We start from the raw sequence: 16,807 nt of genomic DNA, 5'->3' as shown, positions 1-16,807 counted from the left end.
CCACTGAGCTGCTCCTTCTGGTACTCACGTTTTGGCCAGCTGGGGTCATGATAATACAGACAAGAGTATTGTTATATCGTCTGTCTACATGTGTTGCTCCACTGCCTGTGTTTAAATATGGGGGTTGTCATATGGCAACACCAATGCAATTTATTATCTGCTCTATGGCATTTTGCATCGATAGTTAGCATTCAGATAAACTTTATTAATGCAAAGATGTGTTGTTTTTAAATGCACAGCTGTTACTGTGTCTTCCTTTGTTTTGTTTTGTTTGACAGTAAACATCCAGCTAGAAGCCTTTTTTCTTCTCCCCCCCCCCCTCCCCCCCTCCCCCCCCCCCCCCCCCCCCAAGAATTGTCCACTACCTGTCAAACTTCTGCTCGTTGTGTAGTGAGTTGACGTCACTTCCCACCATCCAGAGCTTGTATTTTGTTTGCAAGTCAAAGCAAAAAAAGTAATCAGGCGAATGATGGCTCGTTTCTCAAATAACTAGAGTATTTTAAAGCAAATGTAAGGTCTACTGTAGAGTGTGTGTTGGAGGGGCGGGGGGAGGACCGCCAATGTGCCCAACGAATGTGAAGTCACAATGAAGCGATTGTTGAATGGCGCAAGTGTGATTGAAAGCTGCTCGTGTAAGCGTACGCTGCCTGGTGTGCTGCCAGCGAGGGGGGCGAGGGGGCTCCGGCAGCTGTCAGGCGCACATTGGCTCCTCCAATAGATTTGAGTGGGAGGATCAGCAGCGAGAGCAGCAACAACAGCAGCAGCATCGGAGCAGCCATCCTTGCGGCTTTGTCCGCCTGGGAAGCCATTTTGGAAACTGGGGTTTGTTGTGCACTCCCCCGCCGCAGTTTGCAACTTGCTATCGCGTTGAAGAGTGCGAGGCTCGCGCGACAAACCACAAAGACGCGTTGTCGCCTTCGCCCCCGGAATGCCGCCGAAGGAAGTTTTGCGCACCGACAGTCGACAGTGGATTTTGTCCATTTGGGAGCCGCTGTAGGATGACGAAACCCGTCCGCGGGCTCGCATAAAACGGGCAAGTTTGGCACGACAACGCGTACAACGCCGTCGAACCAGCACGTTCCCGTCCGTCTTCGTTCAAACAAATCCCGGCCTCCGAATGAGCTCATTCATGTCCAAATCTCGGCATAAATGTGCGCTGCGAAATGACCCCCGCGATTGTAAGTCAGTGTGCCTCCTCTGGAAAAACAAACAAACAAAAAAAAACGCCTCTAAATTTAGCTGCGCCGGGAATGTCACCGGCTTCCATGTCGCCGTGTGCAGCAGCTGCTTTTTTTTTTTTTTTTAACTCGGTCGAGCGGTGTCGCGGTCGTCGTGGTTGTTTTTCGGCCACGGCGGCTGTCGGCTCGCAGGCGCTTTTGGCGTCAAGGAGCGAGCAAAGCTGACGTTCAGAGTAGACACACAAGACTTGACAGCACGTTTTGTGCTCAACACGATTGCGTGTGTGTATGAGAGCGTGCACTGTTCAAGCTGTCTCTTTATTATGCTGTTGGTCAGTGTGTGTGCTGTTTTCAATGGTAGCAAAGCTGCAGCTGCCATATTAGAAGATTTAAGTGCATGCAGTGATATTTATTTTGTGTGTGTGTGTTTGTGTGTGTGTGCGCGCGTGTGTGTGCTTTGGTTGACAATGAAATAAGTCGCCCTCTCCAGAATCAGAATCATCTCCACATTACATTGTGGAAAAACAAAAAAAAACGAACCTTGACTGGGTTAAGAAGCTGAACCCCCCCCCCCCAAGCTTTTGGATCTTTGCGTCAACTAATGCTTCTTTTGGGCTTCAGGGTCCCGATTTCAAACAATTATGAGCTGAGACTTTAGCGGTGGGATTTCTGGATTCCGCCCATCTGTTTGTTTGCATTTGCGTCTGCACGAGATGAAAATCTCCAAGAAAGCGTGAGTAAAAAAACAAAACAAAAACAAACAAAAAAATCTATTTTTATTGTTCGGGCTCTGTATGGAATGTTGGTTTGTGGAGAGCAAATTCGGCTTGGTTGTGAAGTAAGGATTACACTTTTTTTGTTTTTAATGTGATAATAGTGTTGCTCTGGTTGGTTTCTTACCTGACAGCCATGTTTTGGAGTCTGAAAACTCCAAATATTTGACTGGTCCTCAAAGTGGATTTTCTGAAAACTGATCCATTACAGCTAAAGGCGAAAATAGTAATATAAGTGTTCGTTGTTGGCCACAAAGCAGTAACGGGATAAAACGGTTCTAATAGCATTGACGCTCGTAGAACGTCTGTGGTGAAATGTACGTTTCCCGTCTAGCTGGGCATACACTTGATGATTTTCCAACAGTTTAAAATCTCGATTGAGAGAGTATGTTCACGTTGTTGCTGTTCCACTTTAGTCCTGTAGGCGTCACGTGTGTTTCCTCTTCTTGTGGACTGGCAAAAAAAAAACAACAACAACAACAACAAAAACAACAATGACGTTGCCGCCATTTGTGGCTAGTGCTAAGAACAACGCTAACAAGAAACATCATTTTCTGGCTTGATCTGCGCCAAATTTGCAATATATCGCATAGAAACGTGAACCTATGCCATTTTGTATGTATTTGTCACGTTTGCACAGGCGCAACGGGGGAGGGAAAGGCTAAGCGGGAAGCTCCCGCCACATTTCTTACACCATAAATTGGACGAGTTCAAGACCCGCAATGCTTTCTTGTTCAGGAGCGGCCAATCGTTCCTCGTTTACGCGACGAGACTAACGGGTTTGCGATTAAAACTGTTCAAGCTCAACAGTGTATGTCCAGCTTTTCTCACCAAAGTCTTCAAGCACATAAATGTCAACGAAAGTGATAAAAAAAAAAAAAAGTTTTCGGTACACTTTTCCCCCCTGCATCATACTTGATATATTTTTGACACGGTTGTCACCGAAAAAAGGCAGGAAGTTTGTGTACACAAACCCTTTTTTGTCTCGGTCAACTCCTTCAGTTTTGCAGCCGATACGTGAAACAAGTTACTGGGACAAACGGAAGTTCTGCTTCACTTGTAGTTGGCAACAAATTCTTGCGTATAAGCAGTTGTGTTTACCCAGCCTGCGAAGAAGAGCAAGTTCTCGAGCTCACTTTTTCCCGCCCGTTTGCCTCAAGAAAAAAAAGCTCTGGGCCCCACCCCTTGGTTTCATAACACTCTCTTCCCTGTGTGCGGAGCTCACACAAGTAGTAGTTCCAGCCCGGGGTCGGCTCGACGACTAAGAGGATCCGCTCGCCTGACGCTCGCTACTGGAGGGGACGCGACCGGTTGTTCGTTACAGTCAGCGGGGCAGTCGGCGGCACCATGCAGGAACAGGTTAGGACAGGCACGATCACAGTGTCATTGTTGTTCCTGCTCAAAGACAGTGTCGGGCCTACCCGAACTGCTGTTTTTTTTTCTGACATTGTTTGAACAGAAACTAGTGAGCCAACTCGGGTGAACTGTACTGGACTTCATTTTGTATCAAGCCAGCAGCTTTCTCTGCGATATTTTGTATGTAATGTCCATTTAAGGTCCTTATTTGAATGATTTAAAACCAAAGAGACAGGCTGAACAAGGCAGTGCTTTTGTGTGTGTGTGTGTGTGTGTGTGTGTGTGTGAGAGAGTTTGTGCTAATCTCCCTGTACCATGTCAGCGTGGGCTGACGCTATCCCTTGCATCCTGACTCTTGCAGTCTAAACAAAGAAGAATGACCATGGATTTTTCCCAACTGCACACATACACGCCGCCACAGTGCGCTCCAGAGAACACCGGCTATACCTACTCCCTCAGGTGAGACCTCTGGCACGTGCGAGCGCGGGTACGACAGAGGAACAAGGCGATCTGCAGCGCTATCGGTTCAGTCACAGAGCTATTTGAAGAGGAAATATTTTATCAGCCAGCCGTGTTGCGTTTAGGATTCGTCTTGCTTTGACAGATAAGAAACGTCCACAAATTCCCAAAAGCTTCCGTGCTTGTGGTTTTGAGGGTCTGTCCTGGCCTGCGTGTGTTTGGAGTGGAATCAGTCGGGGATTTCTGTGTTTCTCCGTTTATCTGCACTGTAGTTTCATTGGCTCCGCCAAGCAAGACAGCATGAGGCTCAAGAGGTAGTTTTTTTTTTTTTTTTTGGAGAAATGATTTTCGTCAAATTCGAAGGGTAGCGCATGTGTTGAACAAGGTCCCACTGAATATTGCCGCAAATCTAGATATAATTACCAACATTATCAACTAGATACCAGCAAACGGGAACAAATATACGGAGCTCTCCAGTTTTTCCTGCTTGATAGAACAACTTTAGGTTTGTTTGTTTGTTTGTTTTTTGTCCTTTTTTGAGTACATTGTTTGGTCAAGCCCGTTCGTGCTGCTCTTGTGTCTCACAGCGTGGGTGTGGTCGACACTTGAGCCCGAATGAAGGTTTGCGTGTGGAAGAATGTCGTTGCCGTCACTGCCGACGCCTGCGGCGGGGCGTGTTGCCGGTCGAGAATCCAGCCATCTCGTTTTCCCCATTTGCTCGCTGTCTGACTTGAGGGGGCGCCACATTTAGTGCGTACTGTCGTCAAAGTGAAAATATAAAAACAAAAATAATAATAAATGTGATTAAAGATGTTATTACAGCTTGTCATGCAAAAAAAATTGTACGACAACATTTAACAACAGGCGAGTTGAACATGTTCAGACTTCAGTTTTTCAAATAAATTACACGGTTGTTGGGCTTCATGTTTAAAATTGTCAGTATGGAACCGATGTTTAGGCTGAGATGTAGAACTTTCAAGAACCCATCCTTTCCTTCCTCTATTGCATGAGCATGTGATCCACTTGACCTGCGAAGTCTCCAGGTAAACAAACCCCCTGAGAAAATTGCCCCCCAGTGTCAGGTCAGTTTGGTGGCACAAAGTGAAATCCAGTCCCAGCTCGCTACTTGGAAGAGTCGTGCTGTCGACAGCGTTCCGGAATCCGTCAGGTAGACTTGAGCAGGCCAATCGTGTCGCTTTTGGATGCAGTCGGCTGAGGATCTATTAATGAACCTCGCTGCCACAAACATGGCCCTGATCCCAGGATTAGACGAACTTTTTTTGCACTGTCTGCTGCTGCCAAGATGGGAGAACCTAGTTAAGTAGTGCGGTGTTTTTTTTTTTTTTTAAAGAGAAAATCAGTGACCTAGATCAGTTTGTGTGTGGATGAGAGGCCCAGACTCTATAAACAGATATATATTTTTTTAAATGTGTTTGCGTGGCCGTTGCTCAATTTGCATTTTATGCCGTGGCCAGCGTGCGCGTTGCCCACAGTGACGACAACATGAATGCGTCGAGTACGGACAGAGTCAAGCCCGCGAGACTGTTGGCCCATCTGTTCTCAGGAGTCAAAAGAGCACTGACGTGTTTATAGCACCGAATAGTCGGGCAGTTCAATTTGCATACACATACAAGGCCGTCTTTTGACTCATTTGTTAATGATAAATAGAATGTCCGAGGTCTGGAAGGTCTTGTGTTTGTTCTGTGCGGCCTGAACGTATGCACCCAATATTGGAATTGTCTCTTTATGTTGGGGCGAAAAGCTGTGACGTCCCCCTTGCGTCCCCTCCCCATTGCACAGCAGAGGAACGCAGGGGTGCGCGCTGATGCACTCACAGATGTCCTTGATTTTTCATGATGCTGGAAGTGGGTCAGTGGGAGTGGGGAGAGTGAAAACCAGTCAGAACTTCACAAGAATGCTAGTGTATCGACAGTAGTTTTCTGTTTGTAATTGTGCTGTGTTCTTTGATGCCTACTTGTGTCACCGCGTACGCAGTCGCTTGTCCATACCGCTGTCGCCGTTGACATTTGGACGCGTGTAATGCAGCGTCTTCGCCACATGTCGGCTACTACCCATCGACAGCTGTGGGGCGGTGAAGGAAAGTCAGGCAAAGAGAGAAGAAAAGCCTGTGGGAGGGCAAACGAGGGTGGGACGGAATGATCCTAATCTGTGCCAAATTGTGCCCGTCCAGAGGAAGTTGGATGGCAGTTCAGCAGCCCTCAATATCAGTCTCTCTCCTGAAATGTTAGTAAACATGGGCCTCTGGCTCTCAAGGGGAATTTCGTTGCTCTGATGCACTTTTGGGAAACAAGAAGGGAGTCGTGCTGTTTTTATGGTCTCCCAGTTGACCGTGAAGGGAAATTAATGCAGCATAATTTCACAAAATGGTTTTGGAAAACATCCCAAATGTTTTAGATTGACTTGCGCTGCTTTTTGCTGTTTTGCACTGTGTACCGTGGATTTAGAAATATCGAAAATATAGCCTCTTTTTTTTTTTAAGGGCTAGTTTAGTTACATTTGAGTTTCCGCTTCATATAAAGAGCGCTGTTTCTGAATATTTTTGACTTTTGGGCTTGGATTTTAACATTTAATCAACTCCGTGTGGAGGTGTGTATACTTGTTTGGGAAACCAGTTTTATTTGATTTTGTATGTCTTGTTGTTCTAATTTCAAAACATTTTTTTTCTTCCAATAGGAAATAATGGCAAGTGGAATAATTAGTTCCAGGGTGAAACTTTTGCCATTATCAAACCTGTACAAGTTAAGTTTTAAGCCGCATTTTAATATTCAGCTGTGATACAAGTGTAAAACACTAATAAACCAGTTTATCATGAAAGAAAAAAAAAACTACAATAAAGTAAAATTATTCATCTTCATGCTTCTTACATTGGCATCTGCTTTGTAAAATTAATTTGTGAATGTAATTAGATTTTTATTTTATTTTTTTTGGGTGGGGGGTGTTGCGCATATTGGAGTGGACAGGCAAATTGTCTTACAGCTTTTTGGACAAAAAAGCTTAATTGTATGCATTGTACAAGATGTGAAATACATTTTTGTATCCCCCCTCCATCCAATATGCAAAGAAGGCAGAATGTGAGTGGGCGGTCCATCCATTATTTAGTGGCAGCAAACCAAACGGTATTGCTGCTGGCGTGAATCTACTTTTTGTCTTCTCATGGAGAGAATTCGCTGTCATTTGGACGTTTGCAGAGAAGAGAGCAGATGAGCTGGTTTTGCTACTTTCATTGAAGCAGCTTCAGGTGCTTGGTTTACATACATAATGGTGTACAAATCCGCCAAGTGACCTGGGGGGGGCGGGGCACTCAGAGGTCAGGGTACCCCACTTTATTTGTCTTCAAAAACAAGAAAGCAACTCCTATAATTCCATTGTGGACTTGCGGTTTCAGAAAGCATTCAAATATTTCTTTTGTCGTGGTTCATGCGTTACAATCACGTTGCCTTCATGCCGCTTCACATCAACAGTGGACCCACTTCCTGGTGTGTTTTTTTTTTCTTTTTTTTTTTCTCCACCTGCTTCCTGAAGCTAAAGCAAACAGTCAGCTCCATCTGATTAGACACTGTTGGAGTTGTGTGCCTGTGACGCAAGAAAGCTGGCAGTGCCCACTTGAGTGTGGGAAGGGCATCCAAACCCGGCGTTATGCAAGGAGAGATTCCCAGAAGTCGAGTGGCCGAATGCGAGCGTCTTTGTTGTCTGCGCTGGTTGTCTGTCCTCTTCTCGTGCTTCTAAAATCGCAATCGCCACACTCTCTATTTATATCAGCGATGTGGGCCGTCTGAGAGTGAGCAGCGGACGCGCCGAACGACCGGAAGCCAATTAGATGAAGGGTGCACATTCACTCTACAGTTAACCCACGTTAATAGTGGGGATACATTTCAGAACCAGTTGGTACAAATCTAGAGAAAACCATATTTAAAAAAAAAAAAACATATTTTTCTGGTTTTTGACGCTTTCCACACGCTTTAAACATATTTTAATTGAAGACACACTTTTAAAGTATTCATCAGCACCTGTGCTCGCTCTCGCATTCGCACAGTTCTCCTACTGAGGAAAAGTGTGCTTGCTTATTAAGTCGTTTATTTGTCACTCCTGGTTAACTGTAAAACCGACAGACAAAAGATAAGAGGAGTAAACATTGTATATTTCAACACCAAAATGTTCAACTGAGCCGCATCATTTCAATAACACAACTCTCAATTCAGACTCGCCTCCTATGCTGTACGCAGAAATAAGTTTGATTTAAAAAATTTGCAATATAGCAGCGGGACAATGACTTGCTTGGTTTTTATTTATTTTTTTAGTGACTGTGTCTGTGAGTGTCAGTGGCTTGCTTATTACAGCGCTTGATGCCTTGGACCAGTCACATTTCCACAATCCGCTGTATCTTTGTTGGAACGTGAGCCATAGTTGTTGTTCATCGGCGAGCCAGTTGAAGCAGCAAGCAGGATGCTGAGTAAACATGAAAGCACATAATTGGATGGAGGAGACAGCGTGTAATCCTCAGACTGTAGATTGGAGTGCGGCTCCACAGACGTGTACGCTCGCTGGTCTCACTTATCACGGCATTTTAGGGTTTACATATTCCACGAAAGTTGAATTGAATTGGTTGTTGAAGATCCTTCCTCAGTTCCAGGTGTGGAGTCCCCCTGTTTGTGTCAGCAACCAAAAGTAGTTGTATGCTCCAGTCAACGTTTGCAGATTACCGTGACTTCCTGTACATGGCTCAAGTTCCTTCCTTTTCCAACAAGATGGTATTGTTTAACCTCCTGTACTTCTCTTTAGGGGCAACACTGCGGAAGGGATCTTGGTTTGGATCTCTGTGGAATTTGCATGTTATCTCTCTGCTTCCCTCCCACATTCCAATTGCATAGAAGGTTCACTGAAGACTCAGTTATCCATAGTTGTGAATGTGAGTGTAAATGCTATATAGATAGAAAATGAATGGATGATAGCTGTCATCACTTTTAGTTTATTTTTGATACAACCCTTTTATTTACCCCATTATAGCAACGCAGGAAATTACTTGTAACCCTAGTAGTGTATCCAGAGTCTTTCCAAGGGTCTCTGTGTGTTTGCCTTGGCGTGCGTGCCTCCAGCAAACGTGCCAGGTGGGTGTGTCCGTGTGACTCAGCGCAGCGCGATCCATGGCGACCTTCAATTTACAACTTTCATGCTGCGTTTTGGATTAGCGCACGTTGCACTGCTTTTCTTTGTCAATTTCCACGCGTTAGGGATGTTTATTGCAAACACGGCGAGTGTTTGCAATTAGGCTGCGAAACGCATGCTCTGCCTACTCTGTTGTCTTGTTTTCCCTTTTGCCTCGTTGATGAGTCACTTCCTGTTGGGTAAAGTGCCAGCTCCACTTTCTCGCTCAATAGACAGTTTGTCCTGGGTTTTATTCCGTTTAAAAAAAATGGAAGGCTTCTCCTCAATCGCAGGCTGTATCTTCTGTTTAAGCGGTCTTGCATTTCTCGCTAACGTGCCTTTTTATTTTTCTCTTGTACTCGTCTCCTGCATTTCTCAGCTCCAGCTACTCGACAGCAGCGTTAGAGTTTGAGAAGGAGCACCAGATTGCTCCGGTCTACGAGTCGCCCAGGATGTCGCGGCGGAGCCTGCGTCTGCAAACGGTTGCCGGTCACCATGGCAATGACAGTTTTATGGACTACACTCAGAACCAGAGCAGCTATACGACCAGGAAAGAGTCACGGTGAGTGTCTCAATATCTGCAGTTGCACCTTGAAGTTGGACCACAATCCATTACGTGAAAAAACTGTGCAGGTAGGACTGGGTGATATATGACCTTCAAATAAAATTTGAAAAAGTTTGTTTTCACAAAAATACAATTTCCGATTTAAATAGATCCACTCCCCACTTCACTTAAAGACGAATGCGAATGGCAGTGAAATTCTGATGATGATCCTTAATATTTTAGTCTTCAAAAGTTGAATCAAGGCAACCGGACTGTTTTTATTTGTTAGATGTTTCACCTTTAATCCAAAAGGCTTCTTCAGTTCTTAATATTTTAGTAACATTTCAAGGTTTCTACCTGTCGTGCAAGTAGAAGCAGGAGCTAACGAGTCTATTATTACGACATTATTAAGGCACCCCATAATAATCCACATTTGTGGTTCCGGTGTTGTTTCTGCCAGGACCCTGCGGAGCAGAAAGCTGCATTCCAGTTCCAATACAATGTCTTTGTCCCTGAGCCAAGCTGGCACACCCAGGAAAGACCTCAGCTTCTCCGCCGTCAGTACCCCGATAAACAGCGGCACGATGGCGGAGGAAAGCGACGCCGGCCTGCACACGACGGCGGCGGAGCAGGCGCACCTGAGACAGCGCACCGTCACTACGAGCACAACCACGACGACTGGCGACGGCATCTGGGGTCAGTTTATGAAATGACTTGAGATGAAACGTTATGACTACTTCACGTCACAATTGTCATGATCTTGCTAAAAGATGTAAGAATGTAAACAGACCAAAATCACAGATATTTGCTCCGAACACTTTGCAAATTTTTGACATTAGACATTGTAAACAGCAACACGCAATTATTCACACATGCCCATGAAATATACTTCAAATGACTTGGACGACATTGTTATATTTAATAGTAGTGTGACTTTTATTATATTAAAACCAATAAAATAAACTGGGGCCTGTATTATTCTCATCAAATAGATCAGGTATATCAAACTCATTTTTGTCGCGGGCCACATTGTAGTCACGGTTTCCCTCTGTGGTGTAATTTGAAATAAAACGTGTGTGCGTTTCCTCCTCCAGGCAGGACGTCCCACTCCGAACGCAGCTCGTCGAGCGTCAACGGCGACGTCAGCGCTACCAAATCTCAGGTGGCGCTCGCCAACGGCTACATCTGTAAAGACTGCTCCTTCCACTCTCAAACGAATGACTCCCTCATCACACACTCGTCACCAACGTCATCGTCGTCGTCGCCCTCGTCACACGCCGCAGAGGTGTGCACGGATGCACTCTCCTATTCATCGTCACCTTTTACAAGTATATACTCCCGAGACCGGAGTCGGAAAAGCAAGACGGGTGAGAAAATCGAAACGTGTTCTTTTGGAGTTTGCATCGAATACACACCGCTGCAAAGTTGATGTATGACATTGGAATATATTTTTTTTCCCCTCAGGTGTCCTCACGTCAGTGTCTAACACGTGTGTGCGCCTCAGCAAAAAAGTCCTGGCTCCTTTTGTGTCCATCTTGGCGACGCTCTACAGCAGCGTGCTCTGGCTGCACACGCGAACCAAGAGCAGCACGCAAGGACGAGGTGAGACGCATCTTGGATCGCCGTCATTCCTTTTTTGTCTTTTTATATCCGGTCTTGCTTGTTTTCTTAAAAGACTGCAAATATCTCTTACGCCAAGTATTTGCTTCAACACTCTACTAGTTCACGGAAAGCACAGTTTCTCTCTCCCCTCCGCTGTATTCTTTCCTGGCTATACAAACCCAGTTATCAACCCACTTGTCTACTTAACAACATTTTTATTATGATTCCCCCCCCCCCCCCCCCCCCCCCCCATCTTTATAGTGCTGTGTGTGTTTTGACTAAGTGACTCTGGCCGCTGGTTGTCAGCAGGTGTCTTGGCGTCATGCACGGACTCCCTGAAACAAACGGCTTTGACTCAAGTGTGGCTACTCAAGCGCAGGATGATCGGCGACAGCTCTCAAGACTCTCAAGTACAAGGTAACGCCCCGGCCTCCTCATCATTCCTCACGCTTGACTTCTGTTGCTCCTCCGCTGCTTCTCTTTTGAGTGTCATTTTAGGAGAAATATGTAAACTCATTTGACTGTCTCAACTTTGTCTTGGAAATCTAGTTTGCAATTGTTGTTTCTCTCCTCGTCTGTTGTTTTTGTTTGGCAAAACATTACAAGTTGGCTGTAGCTTCCAACCAGACGCGGGCAAACTTTTATGCTCGATGACCCACCCCTGCTTTAAAAAAAAAAAAAAAAAAAAAGTTTGCAGAAAGGTTTGTTGACTGTCGGTTAAGTTGATAAAAGTTGCCTTTCATTTCTGCTAGTTTAGTTTTTTTTATACCGACAGTGATTGAGTTCAGGATGAAGATAAATACATTTGTGCTTTTACACTTTTCAGTTTTTTAGAATGCATTTTCATTCATTTTGTTCCACTTTTTTCATCGTAACATGCAAAATACAAATGAGCTTTGTGTGTATTTCAGCTCACTCGAGTTACTGTGGGAGCGTGAATGTCAAAGATCTGGTGACAGAAGATTCATCACATCTCAATCTCAATGGTTCCCTATGTAAGCACACACACGCACACACACGCACGTCCACTGCCTGTTGTCTGCTGATGGACAGAGTTCATGTGACCACCGTGACCTCTGTCGGGATGATTCTGTAGAGGTTGTGTGAGCAACTTGTTGACTCATTAGTGATAGATGACTAGTTTTGTTTTGGTCTAACGTGCAAGCGGACGCTTGGCTCAACATCAAATCCAAACTCCAAAGTCAAACGCAATTCATTCTTTGGTTCTGCTTGACTTGGAAGTTTAAAAAAATAAAAAAAAAATCTCAAATAAAACAATCAGCAATGTTTCAAGTAACATTTTAACATGTTAACCTTAAGCGTAAGGAGAAGTTAACCACTGTAAAAGAGGTCAAACTACTCCCCTCGTTTGCATAGTTGCTTAAGTCATCTCTGAACGTTTTCAGAAAATAAATAAGTCCCATTTTCCTCAATTCAACTTTTAGACTGACTGTCTACAGAAACATAAAGAGAAAACATGTTTTTTTTCCCCAAGCATATTTTGAAAGAAAGTTAAAAATAACTTTGGGCTGTTACACAATAATGAATCAGAATCAGAATCCTCTTTATTTGCCAAGTATGTCCAAAAAAACCACAAGGAATTTGTCTCCGGGAGTTGGAGCCGCTCTATTACGACAACGAAATTATGGTTTTAATTGTTATATTGAAATGTGAGGCGTCTTTTCTCCATACAATTCTGGTTACGCTTCAAATTCTTAAACTTTTGGGGCATTCAGCGTTTGAAAGTTTAATTGGAAGAAGCACTCAAAGCCTTATGTTTCAACATCTCTGTCGTCTAAAATTGACTTCCATTTGTCCCGAATGTGAACAAAAGTGGTTTTATACAAACAAAAAGATGTTGTGTTCATGTTGTGTCATCAAATATGGCAGCCTGTGCAATATGCATGCCTTTAACCCTTTTTGTTTTGCGCTCTCAAAATCATACCTTTTCTTTGCTGTTTTTTTCTGGATTCCTATTTAGTTTATTAATGTTTACCATCCATCAAACGTATGGATTCATGCGTCCTTTTGTGTGTGTTTGTGTGTGTGTTCTTTTTGCCTGCCGCGGTTTTGCCGCATGCAGGTGATGACTGTAAAGGGAAGCAGTACTCTGAGACGCACGCCGCCCTGCTCACGCGGTCGTCCAGGTCTCGGCGCCTGGCGGGGGCGCTGTGGAGCCTTCTGGCTTACACAGGTCGACCGGCGCTTCCTCTCACGCCGAGATGACGACGATTAGAACGCCAGCAGCGACTAATCGGTGCTTCCGTTTCCAGGTTCCTGCGTCCTGCAGCCGGGCCACTGCGTGGTAAGAGGCGCTCAGTCTTTGGGCTCAAGCGCTGGGACGCTGACACGGAGGCTGCTCGCACTGCTGTGGGCGATCCTAGCAGCTCCGGGTTAGTCACGTGTCCTCTAAGCAACTTGTAATCTTCGTCGTGTTGCTGAGATTCTGATGATTTACACCAATTCCGTCCCAGTGAAGGCAGGCCGAGGTCTCCTGTGGTTTCTTGCCAGTGGCTGGTACCACCTTGTGTCCCTCGTGTCTCTACTCAATGTCTTCTTTCTGACACGGTGAGAGCACCAACCCAGCTTTTTTCCCCCTCTGTTATTCTTAGAATTAAGATCAAAGTGCATTCTTGTCATTTTGATCAATTTGCTGACGCGTTACTTCCAGATGTCTTCCCAAACTCTGGAAGCTGCTCCTGCTTCTTCTGGCCCTACTCCTCCTCTTAGGTGAGTTGCTAAGACTTAATGCCGGTGCCATAGTAAATGTGAAACAAAACATTGGGAAATTTCTCTGTTGTAACTGTGACTCTTGCCAATCAATTTCAAACAATCGGAAAGCCTTTTTATTTCCCTTTGAAAATGTTGCGCAAGGCTCAAAATGGCTTGTGCCATCCCACAGTTTTTTTTTCTTTTTTCACACCCAACTCAGGCTGTCTACAACATTATAAAAAATAAAAAAAAAGCCAATCAAGAGGGAGAATTCAATTTTCAGGAAAGGTTGTGAAGACTTGCACTCATTTTACATGGGCGCAACTGAAATACAAATTTGGGAATCTTTTACAAGGGAAATAAAACTTGAGATTTTGTGCCGAGTGGGAAAAAAAATATCACTTTCAGGCTACCCACATCTATAATGAAAATTGAACATATTTTCCATGGGCCCTTAGAATCATCATCACTTTTTTACTCTCTGACGGCGACCCTGACAAGAAGTATAGAACAGAGAATTAATATACCAAACAAACATTTCAGAAGTTAATTTTATACCGCTGCCTCTTTAGTGAGGCAGTAGATTTCCTAACCAGCACGCGTCTCATGAGTGCGCTACAAATCAGTGGCGACATTTGGGTCAGCGTTTCTCTGTCTTGAGTCAACCCCTCCCAGCTTATGTGTTTTGTGAATTACCGTATATTCAAAACTAAGTCATTAAGGAAAATCTCAAGTCTATTATTGACGATTAGTTGCATTTTTCTGTGTTGGTATTGAGCATATGTTGTTGCGGTGCAGCATTGTGGCTGTGGGGTCCGTCGTCCGCCGTCCTGCTCGGTTACCTCCCGGCCGTAAACCTCACCGAGTGGCGTGCTTCGTCTCCCATCGCCTACCTGTCGAACTTGTTGCCGGCGTCTGCTCCACTTTCCGTACCTACTGCAGAGTCTCTCCTGGGTCAGACCTTCGCCCCTGTATCGCCAACGCCGGTAGGATGGATTAGGAGTATTATTCAGAATTATTAACCAGCATATCTAGTCCTCTCTATTTACCCCCTTGTCTTATTTCCTCAGCCAATTGTGGCCCCTGGCGTGGACTCCACGCGCCTTGAACGTCTGGAGCGCCAGCTCGCTCTGCTGTGGGAGCGAGTCCAGCAGAGTGACCAGAAGCAGGAGCAGCATCGCACCAACATATTGGCTCTGTACAACACCCTGCGCGAGAAGCTCCACACCGAGACCGACAGGGAGACGCTCGAACTGTGGCTGTCGTCCGTGCTGGAGCAGAGGCTGGGCGTGCTGCGAGGAGAGCTGAAACAGGACAATGCCCGCAGAGAGCAGGTATAATGTGGCCCGTGTTCTTTGGGTTTCATGTTGCTCACAATGTCATTTGGGCTTCCCTTGTAGAGCGAAGAGGAGCTGAAAGCGCTTCAAGGGAGTCAAACGACACGCTTAGCTGACTTGGAGTCGCTGCTCAACGCTTTGGCTGCCAAGACTAAGGTATACTTGACTCGAAGGCTTAGAACACACGCCTGCAAAATGTGTGGCTTCCAGACAAAGGGATGCTGTCTCAAATGTCATCACAAGCCACGACATCAGGTAGACTTGCAACTCGAATGCAGGCGGTCCACTGGTTAAGACGCTTCAACAAACAATGTTTTCAGATACGAACAGCACGCAATTAGTATGCGCCAGTACATCAAAAGAAAATGTTTTTCATTGAATTGTTTTATATCCATGGCCTAGAAGTGTTTTTCTGCAATTATGATTTTACTACTGCGTTAACGTCAGTGCGTGATAGACAAGGAAGCCGGAGGAATGGAAGTCTGATGTAAACTGAGGACCCCACGTAATTTATCAAGTATTCTGGGACATAACACAGATAGCAATGCCCAGTTTTCAGTTGTTCACCACCCCCAACTACAACCACAAGAATAAAAATATTGTTAAATTAATACCTATCAGGCAGTGTCAATCAAAATAATATACATGCCGCGCGCCGTAAAAAAATGGACGGCGGGCCACAAATGGCCCCCACGCCATAGTTTGGACACCACTGCTTTAGCACCTGATATTTGAACACAAACTATGCAGCAGCATGTGTAGACAGACAATATAACAATATTCATAGACATATATTCTTTATCCTCTGCGAAAAATAATTTACTGCAGTTTACTGTGCGCATATGCCCGTCTCCATGCATATCCATGTCTGTATTGTACTGCCCCCTGGTGGCCAAGACGCACACAACCTATAGGAGCCTCACCATGAATGAAATGGCGGTGTCACTGGTATGAACAATACGAGTCAACTGTTTCAAAAGTGAATGACATGCTTAGCTGTTGGAGTGTTGGGGTTTTGCTGCGCACTGTTCACTAGCGCCATTGTCACATTGTCGAGGGAATGTATCCATACAGGCATGAGGATATCTTTTGTTTTGCCTTTTGCTATGTATTATAAACAGTGAGTCATGATATTTCCCTGTGTTGTAGGAGGTGGAACAGAAGCAGCAACAATATGAACTTCACAAGAAGAAAATGGAAGAAGTAGTTGTCGCTCCAGCAGTAGACGCACCTCTTCTTAGGTACCAACACACAGCCTTTTTTTTTTTTTTTTTTTTTCTCCCTAATATGATAAAACCATCTTATTTGGTAAGAGTAGCTCTAATGTTTGTTGCCTTGCTGCCGCAGTGTGGGCGTGAATCACGAGGAGCACGGCGCGTTGCTGGGTGAGGTGCAAAGACTTGAGTTGGACTTGGGAAAAATCAGGCAGGAACTGCAGGGCGTCATGGGATGCAAGGGCAAATGTGGGCAGCTGGACTCGCTGCAGGAGACGGTGAGGCGCAACTCTGCTCCAAAAGCAGGTGTCCCGTATAATAATTGGAGAATGTGGGGTGCTAAAATTGGTGAACTTCAAAGCTTTGTGTCACTCATTGAAAGCAGCATTCATCCCTAAGATCTATTTGAATGCACTGGTACACAATTTTTTTTATTTTATTTCTTTTTTTTTTATTTCTTTTTGTGGAG

The 16,807-nt window shown here is 44.9% G+C and overlaps 1 protein-coding gene across 2 annotated transcripts in view; it reads left to right on the top strand.

The window, feature by feature from the left end:
- The first annotated feature begins 1,114 nt into the window (after positions 1–1,114).
- Positions 1,115–16,807, top strand: part of sun1b (Sad1 and UNC84 domain containing 1b) — a 20,463-nt gene continuing 4,770 nt past the window's right edge. Inside the window, exons 1-17 of one of the 2 annotated variants that reach the window (XM_061750421.1) lie at positions 1,115–1,178; positions 3,172–3,310; positions 9,309–9,491; positions 9,934–10,169; positions 10,568–10,840; positions 10,938–11,075; positions 11,382–11,492; positions 11,987–12,070; positions 13,159–13,269; positions 13,349–13,468; positions 13,550–13,643; positions 13,747–13,805; positions 14,586–14,773; positions 14,858–15,121; positions 15,188–15,280; positions 16,274–16,365; positions 16,472–16,616. In XM_061750421.1, coding sequence (XP_061606405.1) covers positions 1,118–1,178; positions 3,172–3,310; positions 9,309–9,491; positions 9,934–10,169; positions 10,568–10,840; positions 10,938–11,075; positions 11,382–11,492; positions 11,987–12,070; positions 13,159–13,269; positions 13,349–13,468; positions 13,550–13,643; positions 13,747–13,805; positions 14,586–14,773; positions 14,858–15,121; positions 15,188–15,280; positions 16,274–16,365; positions 16,472–16,616 — 2,391 coding nt within the window. In that variant the 5' untranslated portion in view covers positions 1,115–1,117. The remainder of the gene's footprint in view (positions 1,179–3,171; positions 3,311–9,308; positions 9,492–9,933; positions 10,170–10,567; positions 10,841–10,937; positions 11,076–11,381; positions 11,493–11,986; positions 12,071–13,158; positions 13,270–13,348; positions 13,469–13,549; positions 13,644–13,746; positions 13,806–14,585; positions 14,774–14,857; positions 15,122–15,187; positions 15,281–16,273; positions 16,366–16,471; positions 16,617–16,807) is intronic. The other variant, XM_061750422.1, reaches the window with a different exon arrangement.

Source organism: Phyllopteryx taeniolatus, chromosome 16 (genome assembly GCF_024500385.1).
Source record: "Phyllopteryx taeniolatus isolate TA_2022b chromosome 16, UOR_Ptae_1.2, whole genome shotgun sequence".
Classification (NCBI taxonomy): domain Eukaryota; kingdom Metazoa; phylum Chordata; class Actinopteri; order Syngnathiformes; family Syngnathidae; genus Phyllopteryx; species Phyllopteryx taeniolatus.
Note: the sequence above shows the minus strand (reverse complement) of the source record. Positions and strands in the feature narration are given on the sequence as shown.